This window comes from Scylla paramamosain, chromosome 23, assembly GCF_035594125.1.
Source record: "Scylla paramamosain isolate STU-SP2022 chromosome 23, ASM3559412v1, whole genome shotgun sequence".
NCBI classification, from domain to species: Eukaryota; Metazoa; Arthropoda; class Malacostraca; order Decapoda; family Portunidae; genus Scylla; species Scylla paramamosain.
Genome location: NC_087173.1, coordinates 1,877,986 through 1,901,628, shown reverse-complemented (window position 1 = coordinate 1,901,628; position 23,643 = coordinate 1,877,986). Strand labels below are relative to the sequence as shown.

At 44.1% G+C, this 23,643-nt stretch overlaps 1 protein-coding gene across 4 annotated transcripts in view; it reads right to left on the bottom strand.

The window, feature by feature from the left end:
• Positions 1-23,643, bottom strand: part of LOC135111987 (3',5'-cyclic-AMP phosphodiesterase-like) — a 148,302-nt gene that overhangs the window by 61,537 nt on the left and 63,122 nt on the right. For 2 of the 4 annotated variants that reach the window (XM_064025737.1, XM_064025736.1), the window contains 3 exons: positions 22,555-22,614; positions 3,048-3,149; positions 2,048-2,112 (listed from right to left, as the gene is read on the bottom strand). In XM_064025737.1, the coding sequence (XP_063881807.1) occupies positions 2,048-2,112; positions 3,048-3,149; positions 22,555-22,614 (227 nt within the window). Of the gene's footprint in view, positions 1-2,047; positions 2,113-3,047; positions 3,150-12,964; positions 14,919-22,554; positions 22,615-23,643 lie in introns of those variants that run through there. The other 2 variants (XM_064025739.1, XM_064025738.1) reach the window with 2 other exon arrangements.

Here is a 23,643-nt window from a genome sequence, read left to right as displayed (position 1 = left end):
CAAAGAGCGAAACCTTGTCTCTCATCAACAGGTTATTACAATTAACAAGGAGGAGGAGGAGGAGGAGGAGGAGGAGGAGGAGGAGGAGGAGGAGGAGGAGGAGGAGGAGGAGGAGGAGGAGGAGGAGGAGAAGGAGAAGGAGAAGGAGGAGAAGGAGGAGGAGGAGGAGGAAAAATTAAACAACAAGAACAACAACAACAACAACAACAGCAAAGACAGGAGGACGACGTGAGAAAAGACACGTAGCGACGGAGGAGGAGGAGGAGGAGGAGGAGGAGGAGGAGGAGGAGGAGGAGGAGGAGGAGGAGATGAGAGAGTAACACAACTCGCTCTCCCTTCGATCCTCCTCCTCCTCCTCCTCCTCCTCCTCCTACTTCTCCAATATCTCAAGACCTTTTAATGTCACTACGCAATTGAGATTGTGTGTGTGTGTGTTTGTGTGTGTGTGTGTGTGTGTGTGTGTGTGTGTGTGTGTGTGAGAGAGAGAGAGAGAGAGAGAGAGAGAGAGAGAGAGAGAGAGAGAGAGAGAGAGAGAGAGAGAGAGAGAGAGAGAGAGAGAGAGAGAGAATTTTCCTAGGCTACACTACGTTCCCATATCCTTTCCTTCTTTTCTCTCCTTCCTTCCTCCTCTCCCTTCCTCCCTCCCTCCGTCTCTCCCTTTCCTCCACTAGACTGGGGCTCTCGGAGGAACGCCCTAATAAGCATAGTTAGCTGCCAGTACAGTAATCACCGAGTATTGATAAAGTAGCGTAGAGGAAGGAAAAATTACATCCTTTCCCTTATAAAAGATAAGATTTTAAGAGTAAAGTAAATTTCAAAAGGCATATTTTTTCTAAACATTTTTATTTTATTTTTTTTCATTTGGTTAGGTGATTCAGAGTTTGTTTTCTTTTTTTCAATGATATATATATATATATATATATATATATATATATATATATATATATATATATATATATATATATATATATATATATATATATATACAGGAGTTGGAGTTATGAATATTTAGTTTGGTTTTTGAATTGTGAATTATGTTATAGTGTGCCCTTAATATTCTCAGCACATGTATGTACGTTTTCTATGATGCGATGATGGTTACTTATGTACAGACAGACGGACAGACAGACGCGGTATTGAAATATTTTAATAACTCATTCAAATTTCATCCCGACATTTTAATCCCGAGTTAAGTATAGACGTTTCCTCATAATTTCGATTTTATTCTTTATAATTTTCTAAGTAACCAATGTTCAATTAATCTATCTATACTTCTTCAGTCAATCTATCAGTCTATCAATAAATCTTCAATTATCAGCATATCCAATTAATTAATCAATCTATCAATATTTCTTCAGTCATCACCAGTCATTCAATCTATCAGTCTGTCAATATATCTCCACTCATCACCACCACATCACATTTCCGTCCCTCTGGCCACAGCGCGTCGCCAGCCTGCCAGCACCTTTCTCCAGCCTGTCAATATATTCTTTTCATACGCGTTCGCCACCCCGGTGTGTCCTCGCCCGCCACACGCACCCAGAACGCACTGCACTGGCGTCAATACTATTCCAACTTTTAGCGCGATTGATTGTAACTTTCCACCAACGCATTTCACTATCGCTCTTCTATACGACGTGGTTTTTAGGTGAGACTCCTCTTTTAAGATGGAGGGAGGAGGAAACATACGACTGAAAATTAAAAACTGGGTAGATCCTTAATAGGGTTTGTTTCATCTTAGGATCGGTGAGGTGGGTACTAGGTGACTTAATATGTGGTGCTTGAGGCGAGCCATTGGTCTGTATTTGAGTGTTTTGTGTGTTGTTGAGGTGAGTGAGTTATTGTGGGGATTGGGAATATGATACGTGGTAGTTAAATTAATCTAGTCTTTCCCGTAGACTTCTTTAATTTTTCACCGTTAGATATAAGGTGATATATTACTGCTGCTACTGCTACTACTACTACCACCACTATTACTACCAGTACTACTACTACTACTACTACTACTACTACTACTACTACTACTACTGCTATGACAGCCACTTACCTCCATAAGTAAAGTTTTTGGGCTGAGGCGTGGAGCAGCCCGCCTGTGCGCTGGACCTCCGAGATCTGTGGGAAGGGAGGATGTTAATGCACCTGAACACACCTGAACACACACCTGAAGACTGAAGACACACCTGCTTATGTATGGGGATGATAATGGAAATAGGTAAGCATGTCAATTTTTTATATAGGAGGGGCACTAGTCTAGAGCAATAAGATGGAAATAAAAAAAGGCCTACTCAGATGCCAGTTTTAAAGAAGAAAGCTGAATTGTCCCAGCCTGGAGGATAAGTGTCTTGAAACATCTTTCTTCAAAGGTCTGATGGATTCTTGCAGCTTCCCTTAATTTATCATATACTTAACCCCTTATGTGACTAAACACACATTTACCTATATACCTGAAAATACAACTGCTTATATGCAAGAACACACACATACACTTTTGCAATATATACTACCTCTCTATATACTAACCCTATTCCTTCTACAATATAGGTAACAGAAACACTAGCCAACATATGTCTTACTGTATTAAAGCACTGAGGAAATAATTCTTAGCCACTTAGTGTGTATATTCAAGTAATTTTATAGGAAACAAGAGGAAATGTTGTCAGTTTCCTTCTAGTACGACCGAATGGGAGCCTAAGGTGTGTTTTACTATCATAGGGAAGAATACACTCCTAGATACAAAGAATTAAGGTTTAAACTCATATATATATATTTGTCTAGCATCTTCTATTACATCTTCCTCTTAGTGGCTTACGCAGAGGACAAGAGGAAGACGCTAAATGTACAGAAGCAACTTGTTATAGGGATGGGTATTCTTGAGAGAGAGAGAGAGAGAGAGAGAGAGAGAGAGAGAGAGAGAGAGAGAGAGAGAGAGAGAGAGAGAGAGAGAGAGAGAGAGAGAGAGAGAGAGAGAGAGAGAGAGAGAACAAGAGACATAAAACCTAACAATGACACACGAACTTAAACGAGTGAAGGCAACACAGGAGACTCACTTGGAGGTGGAAACATTGGTGAGAGTGATGTAATTGTTCCGAACAGACCTCAGCGACGCCAAGATCTGCGCGAAGGGGGTCACGATCAGGTCCTCCCCGTGTCTGCAAAGGGGCAAATCAGGTTACACACTCACGTAGCTTAGCAGTAATTATAAGCACGAGCGATGTCACCTGAGAGCTCATTATAAAATAGGTAAAAAATAGTTCTCTACCTGTTTACTGCAAGATGGCGGATCAGGGGGTACAGTAGTGCTTAGAGGTGTTGTTATGTTGTACGAAATGTGTGTGAAAATGTAAAAGAAATGATTGTTAGTCAACTAGCTTCATGTTTTCATGTCCTTAAGTTAATTTTAGTCTTTGTGATGCTATAGTATTTTATATATTGATTTATTTTGTATGTATATGCACGAAATTAACTGGTTATACGTGATATTAATTCTTAACACCACTGTACATAGAAGAAAATCAGAGAAAAAGATCAAATGAAAAAAAAAAAAATATAAATGGAAAATTACAGTATTTGTAATAAAAGTGTCCCATGCAGTGATGGAAAACAAATGTGAATCAGTAAATAATGAATGAATGATGAACAATGACAATTATATGGACGCTGTAACATGTATAAAGGGATGAATTAACGAATGCATGACATGAAAAATAGGAGGGTCCGTTCACGTTGTTTTTGCGGCGCCAGTGAAAGGTTTGGTGTCACGAGTGTTGGCGATAAAGAGACGCACAAACACAATGCAATCAGCCTAATCATTCACCAAAACAATATGCGTGCTGGAAAATACGCAAAAAAAGCAAAAATAAATAAACAGGGAAAAAAAAATTCGATGCCATCAAATATTAATGCTATGATAATTAAATTGTTTCGCTAAAATGTTGACTTGATTATCAAAATGATTAAATGATTACTACTAATGTTGCTACTACTATTATTATTGGTGGTGATTGTGGTGCTACTACTACTACTACTACTACTACTACTACTACTACTACTAAAAGTGACACATTAAAAACGCCCCATTATCTGCTGCTCTACAAAAAGGTGAGCAGCAAAAAACAAAAACAACAAAATAATAGATATAATAATAATAATAATAAAAAAACAATAAGATCGTGGAAAAAATAATTAGAGCATAATATGTAAAGATGAACCAACACACACACACACACACACACACACACACACACACACACACACGTGCCAGGCTCAAAAATGTGCAACGTGACTTGTCATTGAGAGAGAGAGAGAGAGAGAGAGAGAGAGAGAGAGAGAGAGAGAGAGAGAGAGAGAGAGAGAGAGAGAGAGAGAGTAACAGTTGTCCCCCTCTTCCTCTCAGCGTGAGAAGGGAAGCATTTTCTTCTCTACATAATTACAGTTTCGTTCACATCTTTGTTACATCACCCTCACTCCCACTCTTAAATCTCAGGCTATCATGTTACCTCCTCTCTCTCTCTCTGTCTCTCTCTCTCTCTCTCTCTCTCTCTCTCTCTCTCTCTCTCTCTCTCTCTCTCTCTCTCTCTCTCTCTCTCTCTCTCACTGTTACGTAATGAACCTGTGTCCTAGAATCGGGCCGTTTTATAATCTCTTATGATATACCTCTCTCTCTCTCTCTCTCTCTCTCTCTCTCTCTCTCTCTCTCTCTCTCTCTCTCTCTCTCTCTCTCTCTGGATGAATATATTATTGTGGATACGATGCAACGACACACACACACACACACACACACACAGAGAGAGAGAGAGAGAGAGAGAGAGAGAGAGAGAGAGAGAGAGAGAGAGAGAGAGAGAGAGAGAGAGAGAGAGAGAGAGAGAGAGAGAGAGAGAGAGAGAGAGAGAGAGGGAAACAAGTGCGTATTGATCACAGACACAAACGTGGATGGGGAGGCGCCGCTGCTTCCACGCCACACCACCAAACTCTCTCCTCTCCCATCACTGACACCCTCCCATTACCATCACTGTGACCAAGTACCCCTCCCATTACCATTAACATCACCAATTAACCATTCCTTATCTTACACCATCTCTCTCCCTCCATTTCATTACTGTCTCTCTGTCTAACCTAACTGTCACCCTCCAATTACCATTCCCATGAACAGTTAACCATCCCATATCTCACAGGATGTCTCTCTCTTCATTTACATTACTGTCTCTCTAATCTAAGTGACATCCTCCCATTACCATGCCCAAGAATCCATACCATTATTCTCCCATAACTAACTTTCTAACATTATCGTACCCATTCCCTGTGCCACACGTCTCCCATTACTCTCCCATAGCTGTCCATTACCTGAGTCTCTCCCATTGTCATTTCTAAATACTTATACTGTTACTCTTATAACATAATGATACTACTATTACTTTTTCTTCTCAGCCTCTCTTTCTTTCTCTACTTCTCTATCTCCTCTTCTACCTCCTTTCCATATCTCCAAGTGTTCTATAGTTATCTCTGTTTTCCTTTATTTTTCATATCTTATCTGGATTTCTCTACCTTCCCTCACTGTATTTCTATTTAACCTAATCTAACTTAACTTAACCTATCCTAACCCTACCTCACTTTCATGTCTTCTGTTATATTCTATTAGCATCTTTCTCATTTTCTCTATTTCTCTGTCTCTATCTCTCTATCTCCTCTATTCCATATTTCCATCTCTCTGGTTTTCGCTGTATTTCCATCTTTCCTTCACATAATTTCTCTCTCTATTGTATTTTTTCACTTTCCTCCAGTCCTCCTTCTCTCCACCTCCTATCTCCCCATGTTCCCTTCTAACTCCCCTCAATACCTCAATCCCTGCACTTTCCTCCCTCCATCTAACTTTCCTCCAACCCCATCTCTCTCTCTCTCTCTCTCTCTCTCTCTCTCTCTCTCTCTGCTCAACAAGTCAGCTTCATCTTATTGTGTTTGTTCGATAAATGCCTTAATTTTGACAAGAAGATGCGGCGACACTTCCTGAAAGCTACTAAATGCCGAGAGAGAGAGAGAGAGAGAGAGAGAGAGAGAGAGAGAGAGAGAGAGAGAGAGAGAGAGAGAGAGAGAGAGAGAGAGAGAGAGAGAGAGAGAGAGAGAGAGAGAGACTTATTTTCCTTTACAAACTGAGTATTCGTAAATCAAAATATCTAAAAAAAATCATAAAAAAATATAATACAAACGGTGCTGTTCACACACACACACACACACACACACACACACAGAGAGAGAGAGAGAGAGAGAGAGAGAGAGAGAGAGAGAGAGAGAGAGAGAGAGAGAGAGAGAGAGAGAGAGAGAGAGAGAGAGAGAGAGAGAGAGAGAGAGAGAGAGAGAGAGAGTGGCAGTGGGCCAAGCTTCCCGTGGATGGCGGTGGCGATGAAGAGAGAGAGAGAGAGAGAGAGAGAGAGAGAGAGAGAGAGAGAGAGAGAGAGAGAGAGAGAGAGAGAGAGAGAGAGAGAGAGAGAGAGAGAGAGAGAGAGAGAGAGAGAGAGAGAGAGAGAGAGAGAGAGAGAGAGAGAGAGAGAGAGAGAGAGAGAGAGAGAGAGGAGGAAGAGAAGGAGGAGGAGGAGAAGGAGGAGGAGGTGCTGGTGGTGGTGGTGGTGGTGGTGCCAGCTGAGAGGATAGCGCGGGTGCCATACTGAGATGACTTACAGAGATGCAAAGGAGTAACAGAGGCAACGCAGTGACCAGTGGCCTTCGAAGGTGAGAGAGAGAGAGAGAGAGAGAGAGAGAGAGAGAGAGAGAGAGAGAGAGAGAGAGAGAGAGAGAGAGAGAGAGAGAGAGACCCATAATTAACACCCTACACATGCACCCTTAGACTATCACCTTCTCTCTCTCTCTCTCTCTCTCTCTCTCTCTCTCTCTCTCTCTCTCTCTCTCTCTCTCTCTCCCTTTCTCTCTCACCGCAACCTTGTCCACACATTGATTAACCACCCGAGACACCAGGAGAGAGAGAGAGAGAGAGAGAGAGAGAGAGAGAGAGAGAGAGAGAGAGAGAGAGAGAGAGAGAGAGAGAGAGAGAGAGAGAGAGAGAGAGAGAGAGAGAGAGAGAGAGAGAATGTATAAATATCAAAGAAATGACCACAAGAAAAAAAAACAATGAGAGAGAGAGAGAGAGAGAGAGAGAGAGAGAGAGAGAGAGAGAGAGAGAGAGAGAGAGAGAGAGAGAGAGAGAGAGAAATTCCTTGACGTCACGCTGGAATGAGGAGAGCGAGAAGGAAGGCAGCCAGTCCGCTCAAGGGGAGAGAGAGGAGAGTGAGGGGAGAGTGAGGGGAGAAGGAGGGGTGGGGGGTGGCTAGTGGCTCTCACACACTCTTAATCTCCACACATTTCCTTCTCCGTGTCGTGACGTGCAAGGCGAGTCTGACTTCTGACGTCACAGGCTTCCAAAATTTCCCTTTACTTTGTCTTTCTTTTCTCCTTTCGTTGTATTTTTTTTAAGTTACTGCATTATTTTCGCCTCCTTTCACTGCACTTTTATTTTATTTTTTTTTACGTATGAGTTTTGGTTTTTTTCTTGTTGAATCTCGTAAATAGTAACGTATCATATTTATCTCCATCTTATTCACTGGTTATCTCAGGAGTTTTCTAATTAAGAGTCTAGTTAAACCCTTTCCATTCACTCGTACCTCAATGTGAACGCTATAACAGCAACTTGTCATCATTACTTCTTTATCTTATTCACTTCTTAGCTCAGTTTCAGCTCGGGAGTCTTCTAATTGTACACTAATGAGAGTAACGTGGGTGTGTGTGTGTGTGTGTGTGTGTGTGTGTGTGTGTGTGTGTGTGTGTGTGTGTGTGTGTGTGTGTGTGTTTCGATTCCTTAAAAAGAAAAGAAACAATGGAATTCTTCACTTAAACCTCTTGGAAAAAAGCTTCCCAAAGAAAACTACAAACGATAAAAATTTACAATACCAAGAACAAAAATAAAAATCGTCTTTCAAGGTCATCAGAAAAAAAAAGTCGAGGAAAAATAGATTAAAAAAGACGGCAATTTCACGGCACTATTTATTTTTCCTATTTCCAGCTTTCCCTCCATCAATTCTGGAGGGAAACATTGGCTGTTCTATTTTTTTCCTTTTCTTTCCAATTTTCTATCAAAGTCCTTCCCGGGATTGCTAAATGTTTCCCGAAAAGGAGAGACGGAGAGTGTCGCTCGCTTACACGCTGGGGAGAGTTCGCGGAAGAGAGAGAGAGAGAGAGAGAGAGAGAGAGAGAGAGAGAGAGAGAGAGAGAGAGAGAGAGAGAGAGAGAGAGAGAGAGAGAGAGAGAGAGAGAGAGAGAGAGAGAGAAATACCCTCAAAAACACCCTGATTATACCAAAACTTACACAAACCTCGCATTTCCTCTCACACTGATACACTAAATTAGAGTGAAGTAACCAGGACAGGTGCACCCTCACCTGTACTCACTTGTCACCCTAAATGGAGGTGGTACAGATGATAGGGTGACATTACGAGGGTGAATAGTATGATGAGTGAGGACTGGCAGGGGAAGATGCAGGGAGGAAAGATGAGCGTGATAGGAAAGAGAAACGGAGGGAGGCTGGAGAGATGAGAGAAGAAGAGAAAGAGAAGGAAGATTGGAGAGAATAAGAGGATGTAAGGGGGGGAGAGAAAGAAAGGATAGACGATAAGAGAGAGGATCATGAAAGGGGAAGGAAAAAAGAAGCAGGATGATAAAGAAGAGGAGAAAGAAGAGTAGAAGAGAGGTATGAGGAAGAAAAGGAGGAGCAGAAGGAAAGTTTGAAAAAAAAAAGAAACTCAAGAGATAGATAGAAATAAGGGAGAAGGAAGAATTGACAATTGAATGAAACTGAAATGAAGAGAAGAAGAGAAGGAGAAGGAGGAGAAGGAAGAGAAGAAAAAATGGAAAACTGGAAGAGAACAGGAAAACAGGAATAATAGCTAGCAGGGAGGGAAAAGAAGGTAAATGGACGAGGGAGAAAGAGAAAGGAAGAATAAGATAAAAAAAAACGAGGAAAGGATGAGGGAGGAAGCATGAGGGAGAGAGGAAAGAGGAAGGAAGGGTGAGGGAGGAAAGGATAATGAAACAAGTGACGGAGGAAAGAATGAGGAAGGGAAGGGTGAGGGGAGGCAAGAGGGAGTGAGGAAGAGGGAGGGAGGGAGGGTAAGGGAGGGAAGAGGTTGGGGAGGGAGGGTAAGGGAGGGCACAGTAAAGGAGGGAGTGGAGGGCGAGGGAGAGAAGAGGGAGTGAAGGATGAGGAAATGGACAGTGAGTGGGGGAGGGAGGTTGAGGGAGAGAAGAGGGAGGGAGTCTGAGGAAATGGAGGGTGAGTGGGGGAGAGAGGGTGAAGGAAGGAAGAGTGAGGGAGGGAAAGAAGAGGGAGGGAGTGGAGGGTGAGGGAGTGGAGGATGAGGAAGTGGAGGATGAGGAAATGGAGGGTGAGGGGGAAGGAACAGTGTTAAGCAGGTCAGGGTTGTTGCAAGATGATGGATGCTAGAAATTTATTACGTGCTACAAAGTGACCTTCAGACCATTTTTTACCATTACTCTCTCTCTCTCTCTCTCTCTCTCTCTCTCTCTCTCTCTCTCTCTCTCTCTCTCTCTCTCTTTGTGAAAGGAAGAGAGAGAGAGAGAGAAAGAGAGAGAGAGAGAGAGAGAGAGAGAGAGAGAGAGAGAGAGAGAGAGAGAGAGAGAGAGAGAGAGAGAGAGAGAGAGAGAGAGAGAGAGAGAGGGAGAAAAGAAAATACCATAAAAGGAAGAGCGAAAGAACAGGAATGGAGAAAAAGGAAAATAAGACGGAAGAAAAAGAAAGGAAAGAAATGAAAAGAAGGAGAGGAAAGGAAAAGAATAAAGAGTAGTAGAGACATGCAACACGCACACGCACACACACGCACACACACACACACACACTAATGAATACAGCAAGAGAGAACAAGAATAGAATCCGATTAATAAATGCGAGAAATAAAAAGATAAACAAATCAACGTACCAAAAACAGCAGGAGAGCACGAAAATGCAAGTAATGGTGAAGGACGAACGACACTCCAATGACAATAATAATAATAATAATAATAATAATAATAATAATAATAATAATAATAATAATAATAATAATAACAACAAAAACAATGATAATAGAAAACATAAATAGAACATAATTTTCTTGAGGCGTGCATTACGAGAGAGAGAGAGAGAGAGAGAGAGAGAGAGAGAGAGAGAGAGAGAGAGAGAGAGAGAGAGAGAGAGAGAGAGAGAGAGAGAGCGCACTGTTATTACGACAAACAGTTTCTGACGTCAAAATGCTCCGCCACTTTATGAATCACGTTCTATTACGTAAAACCGTCGCAGCCTTGCATGTATACTGTAATTAAGACTCGTATATTTCTAACTTCACTTCATTTACCCAGGAGAAAACATCACTTAAATCCCTTTTAAAGAACGTTCTGCAGTCAGGATTAACTCTTAGATTCGTGTTCATTTCAGGGTCATAAAATTTTGGGTCTTTGTCATCTCGAGGTGAATCTGTGCTTGTTTTGGTGTTTGTCAGGCTGGGATGTAGTCGTGCTGGTGTGTCAGGCTGATATGTGATTGTTTTGGTCCACGTCAAGCTGAAATGTGGTCTTTTGGGTGCGTGTCAGCTTGGGATGTGATCGTTTTGATGTCTGTCAGGGTGAATGTGGTCGTTTCTAGTACTGCAAATTGAAAGGAAACTGCAAATAACACACAGACAGGCAAAGAATTGGTGGACAGATATAGATAGACAAGTTTACTGGCCACAGCTTACAAGGAAACACACACACACACACACACACACACACACACACACACACACACACACACACACACACACACACAAACAGCGACAGATGATTAGATAGACGGACAAAATTACTTACCACAGCTCTCTCTCTCTCTCTCTCTCTCTCTCTCTCTCTCTCTCTCTCTCTCTCTCTCTCTCTCTCTCTCTCCCTCTCTCTCACACACACACACACACACACACACACACACACACACACACACACACACACACACTAACCAAAATAACTGTCCTCTCAAAAGGCCCAGAATCCGCCAGTTTATCGCGGATACCATCTCGCCTCCTGCGTTTGATTCTACATCGATCTGTCTGTCTATCTGTCTGTCTGTCTGTTTGTCTGTCTGTTGTTAGCGGCGCCCGGATTCACGAGACGAGACAGACCGAAGACCTTAATGAAAAAATAATTTAAAAATAAACTCATGCACTTGATACCAATGAATGAGTAAATGAATGAATGAATGAATGAATAAGTGGGCGAATGAATGAATAAATGAATGAATGAATGAATAAGTGAATGAATGAATGAATGAATGAATGAATAAGTGAGTGAATGAATGAATGAATGAATGAATGAATGAACAAGTGAATGAATGAATGAATGAATGAATGAATGAATGAATGAGTAAGTGGGTGAATGAATGAATGAATGAATGAATGAATGAATGAATGAATAAATAACTGGGTGAATGAATGAATGAATGTGTGAAAGAAAGAATGAATGAATGAATGATTGAATGAATGAATATGTGAATGAATGAATGAATGAGTGAATGAATGAATGAATGAGTGAGAGAGTGAGTGAATAAATGAAGATCGAATGTAAAAAAAACGTTACTTGAAGGAGGAAAGATGTGTCGTAGTCTCTCTCTCTCTCTCTCTCTCTCTCTCTCTCTCTCTCTCTCTCTCTCTCTCTCTCTCTCTCTCTCTCTCTCTCTCTTTCTCTCCCTCTTTCTCTCCCTCTTTCTACTGCGTTTCATAATAGCAAATGAACCTTGTGGCATAACTTCCCTCCTCTCTGTCTCCCTCCGTTGCTCCACACCCTTTCTTAAGTCCCAGAGGGAAAAAAGCAGCACCCTTGGAGGAGGAGGAGGAGGAGGAGGAGGAGGAGGAGGAGGAGGAGGAGGAGGAGGAGGAGGAGGAGGAGGAGGAAAAGGAAGAGCCACTGGCCAAGCGATGACGAAAAGGGCAAAAAAAAACAATCAATTCCTCCCACGCAGTGACCTTGGTGTGTATATGAGGGGGGGAGGGAGACTTGGCATCGTGTGTGTGTGTGTGTGTGTGTGTGTGTGTGTGTGTGTGTGTGTGTGTGTGTGTGTGTGTGTGTGTGTGTGTGTGCAGAATGCCTGAGTTATTGGACACACAAGCAAAACGACGCAACGTGTGTAGCTGATGGTGGCGGTGGTGGTGGTAGTAGTGGTGGTGGTGGTGGTGGTGGTGGTGGTGCTGGTGGTGGTGGTGGTGATGCGGTGCGGTGCGGTACGGTGTGGTGTGGTGGTGGTGGTGATGAATGCAGGTGGTTTCTGACATGAAAATGAGTAGAATACACGAACGTTTTGGTGCTAACACACACACACACACACACACACACACACACACACACACACACACACACGCACACACACAACGTTTCATGACGCAGCCCTGTAGTACACAGAGGAAAGGAAGATAAATGAAGGGAACAGACAGACGTGAGGCGGGGAAGATAAAGTAACGAGGCCTCTGGGGCAAAGTGTGTAATTATCCAAAGGTCAAGATTAACGTGCCTGAGCGGCGATCACACCTCGCCTCGGGGACTCGCGGCGCGGCGCCCGCCTTGCCCCGGCAGGAGCTAAAAACAGACGTGGGTTCGAACTCCGTGTGTCCCTGCGGGTGGTGAGGGCGGCCGTGTGGCAGGGGTGGAGCAGGACAGGTAGGTAGGCAAGGTTCAATGTGTGTGTGTGTGTATATGTGTGTGTGGTGCGCGGAACAGGCCCTGACCCTCAGGCCTGGCGGGGCACAGGCATCAGCGGTGCCCCAAGAAGCAATCACACCTGCAGCTCAGCTTGAGGAGCACAATCAATACAAGACTCGTCTTGCTCACCTGATTAGTAAACCCGTCTCGTCCACCCACTCCTCGCCCCGCCCTTCCCCGCCCTGCCCCACCCCCACTTCCTCATACTCACAGCTTGCTTCCCACCCGCGGCTCCAACGGACCCTGCCAAAACTTTTCCCAGAAGATGGAGCGGCTCTTGATGCGGAGCGCAGAGGTGGAGAGTGTGCGGGGCAGCTTGCCCTGGCTGGACATGTCGTAGAGGTCGGAGAAGGAGTGGTTCACTGCCAGGGACTGTTGGCGCGCCGCCTCGGGCACCTCCAGGTCCATGGAGAGGTGGTGGGTGGGGGGAGGCGGGCTCGTGGGGCCGCAAGGCGCTCGCTCCGCCCAGCGAGTCTGAGCGTTCCCTGAAGGAGAAGCTCCGCTGCGGCACGAAACTTCCGTCAGGCCGTTGTATGACGCGCCGCGGCGCCCGCACTGCTTCCCCGGGGAGTGCCGGGAATGCCGGCAGGGAGGGAAGGCCCGGGAGGTGGGGCACGTTAGCGGTGTCCCCTGGCGGCGTGCTGTTGCCCAGGTGGAATTGTGCCGCTTCCAAGCGGCCCGTCACCACCCGCTGCTGCATCTCGCAGGAGGTGGTGCGGGACACCTTCCAGGAGGCCGAGGCCACCGCCTCGGTGCCCCCCGGGGACCCTGGGGGCTCCTCCAGAATGACCAGTCTCTGCGCCACGATTGGGGGACTGCTCCCCGGCCAACGGGGCCACCACACACGCTTGGCAGCCGGCCACACCCACGGCCGGGCGACACGGAGGTGGAGGAGGAGGAGGAGGAGGAGGAGGAGGAGAGAAGGTGAGGCGGTGGAGTTGAGAGGAGCACGTAGGCGACACACAACACTCGGCGCAGCCACGTGTGACGCGCCGCGCACCTCGCAGGGCGGGCCGAGCGTTCCTTCAGTGGCAGGAGTGGGTGCTGCTGTCCCTCACTCCGATACGACCCATCGCCGCGGCGGTCGTGGGCCTCGGCCGGTGGTCGTGGCGGTCATCACGTTGTCGACAATGTTAGTCTGGGATCAATATGGGCTGGTCTGTGAGGGCGTGCGGGCAGGCCAGTGGCGGCGTGTTGTGCTGGGCCGATGGTTGTGGTTGTTGTGAGGGCCGGCGGCCCCGCTAGCTGGCTCCTGGCACCACCAGTACCCGTGCACGTCACAGCCTCTCGCTATCACGCAAACACTATTCTCGGCGCCGCACTGCCCGCGTGGGGCGAGGGTGGCCGCCGCTGCCTCGGCGACCGCAGCCTTCAGCCGGACCTCCTGCTCCACGTGTCCCCTTCGCAGGACGCTCCCGCCGCCGCCGCCACGACCTTGATACGCGTAACACGCAGACCCGGACTCTGTGGGTTCTCACACCCGACTGAGGAAGCGATGCCGCGACAGAGATGCGCGGGGGCGGCGGCGAGGGCTGGTGGCCACAGCGTAACGCCAGCCCGCTGCCTCAGGCCTCGCGGCCCACCTAATGTATTCCTCCAACACAACAAGAAATCCACACCTCTGCCACCTCCACCATCTCCACCAGTCCGCGCCACTTAAACCTTTCCCTCGTCTCGCTCAGCGCCACTCAGCGGCAGAATACACGAGCACAGTCTGTTCTCACTGAGTCGGCAGTCAGGCAGCCAGTCAGTCAGTCAGTCATGCTCCTCGCGCCAGGGTCAGGCTGAGTGAGGGTGGCGCAGTGTGGCGGGTTCAAGTTCCTCGACCTTGTTACTCCGCGCGGTAATCGATCACGACGCGAAACAGCTCGCGTGATGCTGCCACTCGCGCCCGGTCACTCTGGCAGGAGGGGAGGCGGGCCGAGGGAGGGAGGAAGGAAGGAAGGAAGAGTTAGCAAGGAACGCCAGGAAGGAAGGTAAGTAGGGAGGGGACAAGAATGAAGGGGAGCGATAACGCGTACCGGTGACGAATGACTAAATATAAATGCATAGCAGAGATGCCGCCACTGCCTCCGCCACCGCCGCCGCCGCCGCCGCTGCTGCTGCTGTTGCTGCTGCTGCTTTTGTTGTTGTTGAGGTGGAAGTCTAAGCTCTGAGAAAACGGAGTGAAGTAGATGGATGAGAGAGAGAGAGAGAGAGAGAGAGAGAGAGAGAGAGAGAGAGAGAGAGAGAGAGAGAGAGAGAGAGATCGGAACAGGAAACGCTCACGAGGATACAACGAACTTATGCTTGACTCTGGCATAGCGGCTCTTCCTCCCCCCCTCCCCTCCCTGGCGCCCCCCCTCCCCGCGCCGCATACCGCCTCCCTGTATGCATGTGAACGCCTTTATCTACCTTCCTCTTCTCCACTTACCCTCTCCACGCCCACCGCACCCACGCCCGCCCGCCCGCCCGCCCTCCGCCCTCACACCGTCCCTGCCAACCCATCCTTAACCTTCCCAGCCCAGCCTTTATTAACTGCATATTTCTATCCACAAAACACCAGACGCAATAATAATACGTATACTTTAATTTTTTTTCCTAGATACTCTTACCCCTGTCCCTCTTCCGCTCTCCCACTCTCACTCTCTCTCTGTCTCTACGTGCAAAAGTTACGAAACCGTGTATATAAGGCGTGCACGTGAGGAGAGAATGGCGTCAGGCGCACACCCTCACGAGACGACCAATAGCGGGCATCCTCCTCCCTTTCTTCGCTGTCACATGAGCCAATCAGAGCACGGGACACGCTACGCACCCCTGGCGACACTCACTACTCTGGCATTCCTACGTACGTGGCAGCGACGACAGGTACGGAAAAAAAAAGTTAGGGTGACGTCACTCTGTCAGGCTGGTGTCCTAGCCTTAGTCACTCCCGGGACGCGCACACTGACTCAGATGTTACTCTCCACATTGGGACAGCTTGATTAGTCCTTCTTGGTGGCTGTTGTTCTTTCCTTTCTTCCTTCTTTTTCTTCTTCCTTGTAGTTTTTCCTTCTTTTTTTTCGTTTTCTTCGTCTTCTATTTATCAGCCGCTTTTTCATTACTGCCTTTCGTTCTTTTGTTTATTTTCTGCAGTATTTGCAAGTGATTTAAGTTTTTTTTTATTCCTTCGTTAATATTCATACCATTGTAATACACACACACACACTTTGTTTCTTCATCAATATTTAGACCACTGTACTATACAAACACACACACACACATACACTTTATTCCTTCATTAATATTCAGTACACTGTAACACACACACACACACACACACACACACACACACACACACACACACACACACACACACACACACACACACACACACACACACACACACACACACTTTATTCCTTCATTAATATTTTGACCACTGTAACACACACACACACACACACACACTTACTTGACACTGAAGGAGCTAAGAAGTCAAGCGTAAACTCCATGTGATAGAAAACGAGGAATTAGGAAGATTATATTTTCTTTTCCTTTTCTTAATACGAAACAATTAACTGACTTATTTTCCTTACCTCTTTTTTTTTCTGAACGGCTTTATGTCGTTGATCTTGCTCCCGTGTGAATTCAAAAGAGGAAGAGGAAGAAGCAAACGCCTCTGCCACAAGTAACTCCTTCCTTGTTCCTTCACTCAAACCATGTTGTCTTTATGGCTGCGAGCAGGGAGTGTGTGGCAAGACGCATTTTTAAGTCTGTCTACAGGAGAGAGGCTTATAGCACTAGTGTTCTTGTGGCTTACACCTTGAGACAAAGCGACCCTTCATGATTCCCTTTGATTCCTTTAGGTTTTTTAGTACTTTTGGTATTAGCAAGGTGTGTTTATGAAATGTCTGGATGAGAATAGCTTAATGAATGGGAGAATAGCTTAATGAATGTCCGTTAGTGGTTCTTCAAGACAAAACGACCCTTCATGGTGTGTGTTTTAGATCTTAGCAGGAGAAAAGTTTAATAAATATCCTTGTTGGGCATTCCTTTATTATTGCTTACATTCCTTTAGTCTTCTAGTACTTTACACATTAGCAAGATAAATTTATGATGTGCTTGCTAGATAAATATCCTTGTGAAGTCATTCTTTCACGATTCCTTTAGTTTTCTTGGGCGTAGTTTAGACACTGGCAAGACGTGTTAATGATGTGCCTGCAGGAGAGGAAAACAAGGAAAAAAAAGCAGGGAGAATGTCCTCGCTCGTTGTTTCCTCAGCCAAGACAAACGCCTCGCAACTCTCTCAGCAAACTTCCTTACTTTTTACTTGCATATTTTCACATTTAGCGCTGACTTCCTCCACGCCCAAGACTCACTTTCACATTGGCGTTTATTCCATACAGGACTGCAACACACAAAGCCATATTGCTCCACACCAGCGGTCTCTTCATGGTTCTTTAAATTCACTCACTTTGTCTTGTGTATACTTTGAAGTTAATTATTCTTTTATGTACCATTTGCGTATTAACATTAACTGCCTAAGCTTCTATTATTATTATTTTTTTTTATGATTTCTTTTTACCATAACGCTCTTCTTTAACCTTATGTATATTTTCAAATGAACTTTACTCCTTTTTGTATGTTTTGAGATTAATATCAACTTCCTAAGATTCTAACTGCCATTTTCACATCAATAAATTCAATGAAGCCACTTAACAGACTTTCTTACCCTGTTATGTATATATTTTGAGCATAATAAGTAACATCTTAGCTTCAAACTCTTATTTTTACTTCCCTAACATACCTCCTCACTCTTTTACGTATATTATGACATTATAATTAACATCTTAGCTTCCAACTCTTACTTTCACGGCAGCAACCTCTTTCTCATCCTCCCTGATACACTTCCCAGTTTTTTGTCAGTTCATTCTGACGTAAACATGAACTCCCTAAGCTTACAACACATATTTTTTACACCTACTAGCTCTTCATTATCCCTTTAACACATTCCTTACTGTTTTTCGTTTCTTTAATGTATCTTTGTGTGTGTATTTTTCCACTTTTTACACGCTAGATGGATTCTCACAGCAACAGTAGCAGCTTGAAACGCGCACACGCACACACGCAGACACACAAACACACAGCCTTCAGTAGAAACAAACACAAACAGCTCTCACTCACACATACTCTCAGGAAACCACGCACAAACACACGAACTCACAAAACAACTCATAAACCGCACAATTTCTCGGAACAACACACACACACTCACACACACACACACACACACACACACAGACTCACGCACACATACTCTCACCAAACCACCCGCTTCGCACGCCTTCCCCTCCAGCTCCCCCCCGCCGTCTTCCTTGGAGGTATTTACACAGCAGCAGCGGCTTCGGACACTGCTCCCCTGCTCGCCCCTTCCCGCCAAGCTGAGAGCCAAAGACTGACACGAACATTATATTAGGAAGACTAAATGGTGGCTTATTAGTGTGAAATGGGACTACTACTGTTGCTGCTGATGATGATGATGCTACTACTGTTACTGCTGCTGCTGTTGTTGATGGTGATGGTGCTGGTACTATCATTACTGTTGGTGCTGTTGATGATGATGATGATGATGATGATGATGATGATGATGATGATAATGTTACTACTGCTACTACTGATGCTGCTGTTGCTATGACTAAAAAGAAGAAGAAGAAGAAGAAGAAGAAGAATGAGACAACATCTCCTCCTCCTCCTCCTCCTCCTCCTAATACTACTACTACTACTACTACTACTACCACTTCTTCTTCTTCTTCTTCTTCTTCTTCTTCTTCTTCTTCTTCTTCTTCTACTAATACTAGTGTGTGTGCGTGTGTGTGTGGATAAATGGGAAGAGAATATGAGAAATCGATACCAGACCTATTCTCTCTCTCTCTCTCTCTCTCTCTCTCTCTCTCTCTCTCTCTCTCTCTCTCTCTCTCTCTCTCTCTCTCTCTCTCTCCAGTATCACCATCAACTTTAAATGAATGATCGACATGATTTAAAAGGATCAGGTTTAAACATGATGAGAGTGAAATGAAATCAACGAAACTGAGAAATTACGAGGTTCTCAACCAAAACAAATAAAAGAAATGGACGAATTCACGATCAATAATATTCTGAAAAAAAGACGAGACGAAAAAAACAAAAAGAAAAAAAACAAGGAAAGAAAAAATACATTATATCTGAAAGAGAAGCACATTTTTTTATACAAATCATTCAATATCTAAAGGGCAGACATATGTAATAATAATAATAATGATGATAATAATAATAATAATAATAATAGTAATAATAACAATAAAACTTACCACTTACCTTGACGCTTCCATGAAATATTAATAACAACAATACTTAAAAAAAAAAAAAAGATGCGCTAAATAAAATGTTAATGGCGACGGTGAGTAATAATAACAAGAGCTTAAATATATGGTAAAAAAAAATGCACTACTAACTAATGATAATAATAAAATAATAATAATATCGTAAGTCTATGTTATCGAGATAGCGGAGAGACAAGCTGTAGGGGAACTAGTGAGGGAAAGGTAAGGACTGCATTCTGAAACACTCCTGCGCCGCACCTCCACTACTTTCAAAGAGCTCTAGTTCAAATTACACGGATATTTAAGTGTCTCTGTGGTTCTAGTGACAGATTAACAAGATTTCTCCAATATCAACAGGAGAAACACTCTTGAGAACCCGGCTAATCATCTCTGTGGCCTTTAAAAATAGTTATATTAAAGTTACACGGGTTTTTAAGTATTTTTATGGTTCTAATGACATATTAACAAGATTTCTCCATTATCAACAGAAGAAACACTATTGAGAACCGCCTGATTATCTCTGTGGTCTTTGAAAATAGTCGTGGTGAGAGAGCAAAGCGTTTCTGAATACGGGCCTGAGCTGCACGGGCGGGGGTGTAAGGTGAGTGAAGTGAGGGAGTGACGCTTGTGTTAGTGTGGGAGGGAGGACTGGGAGACTGGTGCACGGGAGGTCATCTGACCTTTGTGAGCGTCTTGGTCTTACTGTTTTTAATTAGCTCATCACCATTCTTGTCTTTCTGAGGGTCTTAATATCAGCATGTAATTAACTTTTCACTATTCTTGTTCTTGTAGGTGTTGTAATTTCACTGTTTCATTACTTTTATCTTCTTCCTTTGATTACATTTTCTCTATTTCATTTCTTATCACCATTCTTGTCTTTCTAATCATTTTACTATCAGCATGCAATAAACTCTTTACTATTCTTGTTCTTTTTTTGGTGTTGTAATCTCACTATTTCATTGTGTATCGTCTTTCTTTGCGTCTTATTCTCACATCTAATTAACTTTACACCATTCTTGTCTTTCTGAGCTTCTTAATATTATTATCTAATTAACTTTTTGCCATTTTCGTCTCTCTGAGTATTCTAATTTCACTATTTTATTACTTAATCATACTTCTTGTCTCGTTAAGTATTTTCGTCTCCGTTTCATTAATTTATCCTTCTCCTTCTTCTTCTAAGCGTTTTATTCTCACTATTTCATTCATACTTCTTGTTTCGTTAAGTATTTTTCATCTCACTGTTTCATTAATTTATCCTCCTCCTTCTTCTTCTAAGCCTTTCATTCTCACTATTTCGTTCACTTATCACAATGTTTGTCTTTCTGAAAATTTCAATCCCACTATTTCATCAATCTGCACTCCGTGTCTCTCTGAGTATTTCAGTATCACTGTTTCATTAATTTATCACAATTTTCCTTTTTCTAGGCATTTAAATTTCACAGTTTGATTAATTCATCTCTTTCTGCTTATATTTTTTTCATTATTTAATGAATTTAATATCATTCAACTTGTTTATCTTTAATTTTTTAATCACTCGCTTTTTTTTGTCAATGTTCTTCATTATGCTAATTATTTTCTGTTCAATTTAAAAATCATTGAAACTCTAAGTTCATTTATTTTAAAATATGCATGTACTTTCTTATACTTTTATCTATTTACGTCTTTCTTCCTCTCTCGCTCTCTCTCATATTGCTTGTGAGGCACTTAATTATATCAAATGTTTAACTTTTCTCAACACTCCCTATATAACAGTACTGTATTTTATTCTTTAACCAGAAAAGACCTCTCACCTTCTTTTGTTTCCACAATTCCAAACACTCGCGCCAGAATCAGTAAAGTATTAAGTCTTTCTTAGCACAACATAACGGGAGGGTGCAGCACGTCCAGTCTGTTTTGAACTTTCGCAGACTCCTTAACTTCTATTGTTTTCCTCGTTAATCTGGACCAGTCAAGCGTTTAACCTTTCCTAACACGTTGCTACAGTATATTGTCTTGCACGCCTGTACAATCCTCTTAACACGCATTCCAACTCCACGTCTTGTCTTGTGAACCTTGTTTATCTACCGTATCTTTCCTTATAACTTCCTACAGTACATTGTCTTGCACGCTTATACAGTCCTCCAACAAGCATTCGAACCTCCCGTCTTGTCTTGTGTGCCTTGTGACAAGTGCGCGACAGCCACACCAAACATCCTGCCCCTTATCCTCTTGATCCTGCAGGTCCGGGGCGCGGCATTCACAGCATATCTTAGTGGCGAGAATCTCTTCATTGTGGAGTCGGCGGTGCGCTCCTTTCTTGTGTGGCATTAATAATTCCTGCCACCTCCTGATGCGAAGGTCACCGCCTGTGTAAACAAGACTGGCTGCTGTCGGGACTAAGCGTACAAGGCAAGACAGGTACATAATAGAACATGTCTTGTGTGTTTCCCCGCTACTGGAGTTTTCTCTGGTCATTACTCAGCGTCTTGACTGGTTTGCGGCTTAGCCAAAACCTGTGTATCACTGTTTAAGTATCTTGGTTCGTATGTTACTGAGTCTATTTGAGTTATGCCTTTAAAAAGTGCATCGTTTTCTCCCTGAGGCATCAGAAAACGAGTTATCTAAGAAGGACTGCGTCATATTGAAATGCCTGGGATTCTACACGCGTGATGACAACAATTCCAAGGTAAACTATGCAAAAAATGTTAATGGATGTACTGCTCATCGCCACGGATGTTTCTAGCCACTGAGCAGACCACGAGCCGCGTCTAGTGTTCCTGGAGCTTCCGCAAGTCAGGTTACGCTGTGTTACACTCTGTTCTGGGACAACATAGCCACTGTCAGGGCGAAAATACTCAAGGTTATGCTTAAAAATAGAGTCTCTTCTGATCGGATCGGACCTAACGACGCCACTGGCTAGAAACAAAGAGAATGGGATGCCGTGAGCTAACACAGTACTGGCGCTCCGTAAAAAAATAAAAAAAAATAAATAAAAAAAAAAAGAAATCAAAGAAATACGATCTTACATTCCTCGCTAACAAGATCGCACGTGACAAGTCTATTTTATTAACTTTCCCTTACTCTTACTCTCGTGTACATAAAACCACGTCTACAAATCAGCGTGACACATCCCCAACTATAGTCTGCGTGGCTCCACTACCCACACCTGCAGGCAGCATGCGAGATGTGCAAGAACTGGCGGCGACTCTCAAGGCACGGGCAGAGCCTTATGGAGCCGCACTACTGACTACGAGGATCAGCGGGCGAGCAAGGCAAGGGGGACTCAGGGGAACAGATCAAGCAGTGCATCCTCCATCCAGCCACAAGGTTATGCTCTACATGCTCTGAATGTTAATGCTCTAATGTTCTTACTGTTAATGCTTCTAGTGTGGCTGGATGGGGGTTAGGCAACTCTATAGGTGCTGTGAGAAGCGAAGAGTAGTAAATAGTGCATGAATACAGAAAGAGGGGAAGGAAGGATAGATAGAGAGGACAGACTCACATCGGCTTGTCGTCATTAGCCCCACGAGACTCGCTCAAGGTGGCCAACATAACTCGTGACCTGCAAATAGTGACACAGTTAGGCGCCACCACCGGGACAGTTGGCAGCTCTGACGGCGCGGAGAGAGGGGAGGACAGGGAGGTGAGAAATAAGATATAATGAGATTGTTTCAGGTAGCACCACAATAAAGGGGGGGGTCAAGAACAAATACTCGTACAAGAAACAGTGGAAAAAGTCTGGAAAAAAAAAAAAACATGACTACGTATTTTCTCTCTTTCAAGTCAAGAGCAACTAGGAAAAATACACCAGGAACCCGATCCATGGAAAAGACACTGACTGGAATAATAATAAAAAAAGAAAAAAAGAAAAAAGAAAAAAAATACACGTGAGGAACAATTAACACCCATGTCAGGTCACAATATATATAAGTGTGCAAGAAATTCACTTATCATTTTTCTCCCTAACTTACACCATCGAGGAAGTGAAACAATATGCACACAACACACATACGTACACACGCACACACACACACCGACACTCACCCCACCCCTTTCCCTCAAAATACACACACGTACACACATACATACACTGAGGAGGAGACCAACAACAGGGAGGCATCTGGCTAGACACACTGCTATAAATATACATACACTCAAGACCCACAACTCTATATAAATAGTGACAACATTTAGGAAAACAAAGGAAGCACACACAGCAACTGACTGGCGCCAAGTGAACACCAAGCTTAGGCCATCGCTTCAAACTCTAGACGGGATTCAGCGCGCCAGTCCATCCCGTCAACGCCTTCTGCAGCGCCTTCTTAGTAAAGGTTCCAATCCTGCAAGAGATGGTTTGATCCTCTTGCTCAGTGTCAGGGCGTCTGCTCCTCGTGTTCTTGTGGCTGGACTACACTAATGCTGCTCCTCTACTCCAGGCTAGCACTCCAACCCAAAGGTTCTAATGCTACTTAAGGTCCCCGAGTGAGCGAGCCAGACCAGCACACGAGGAAGCTCAGTTCATGTACATTTGTTGATCATTCACTGGTCATGTTACCACCACCACTGTACACACACGCACACGCACACGCAC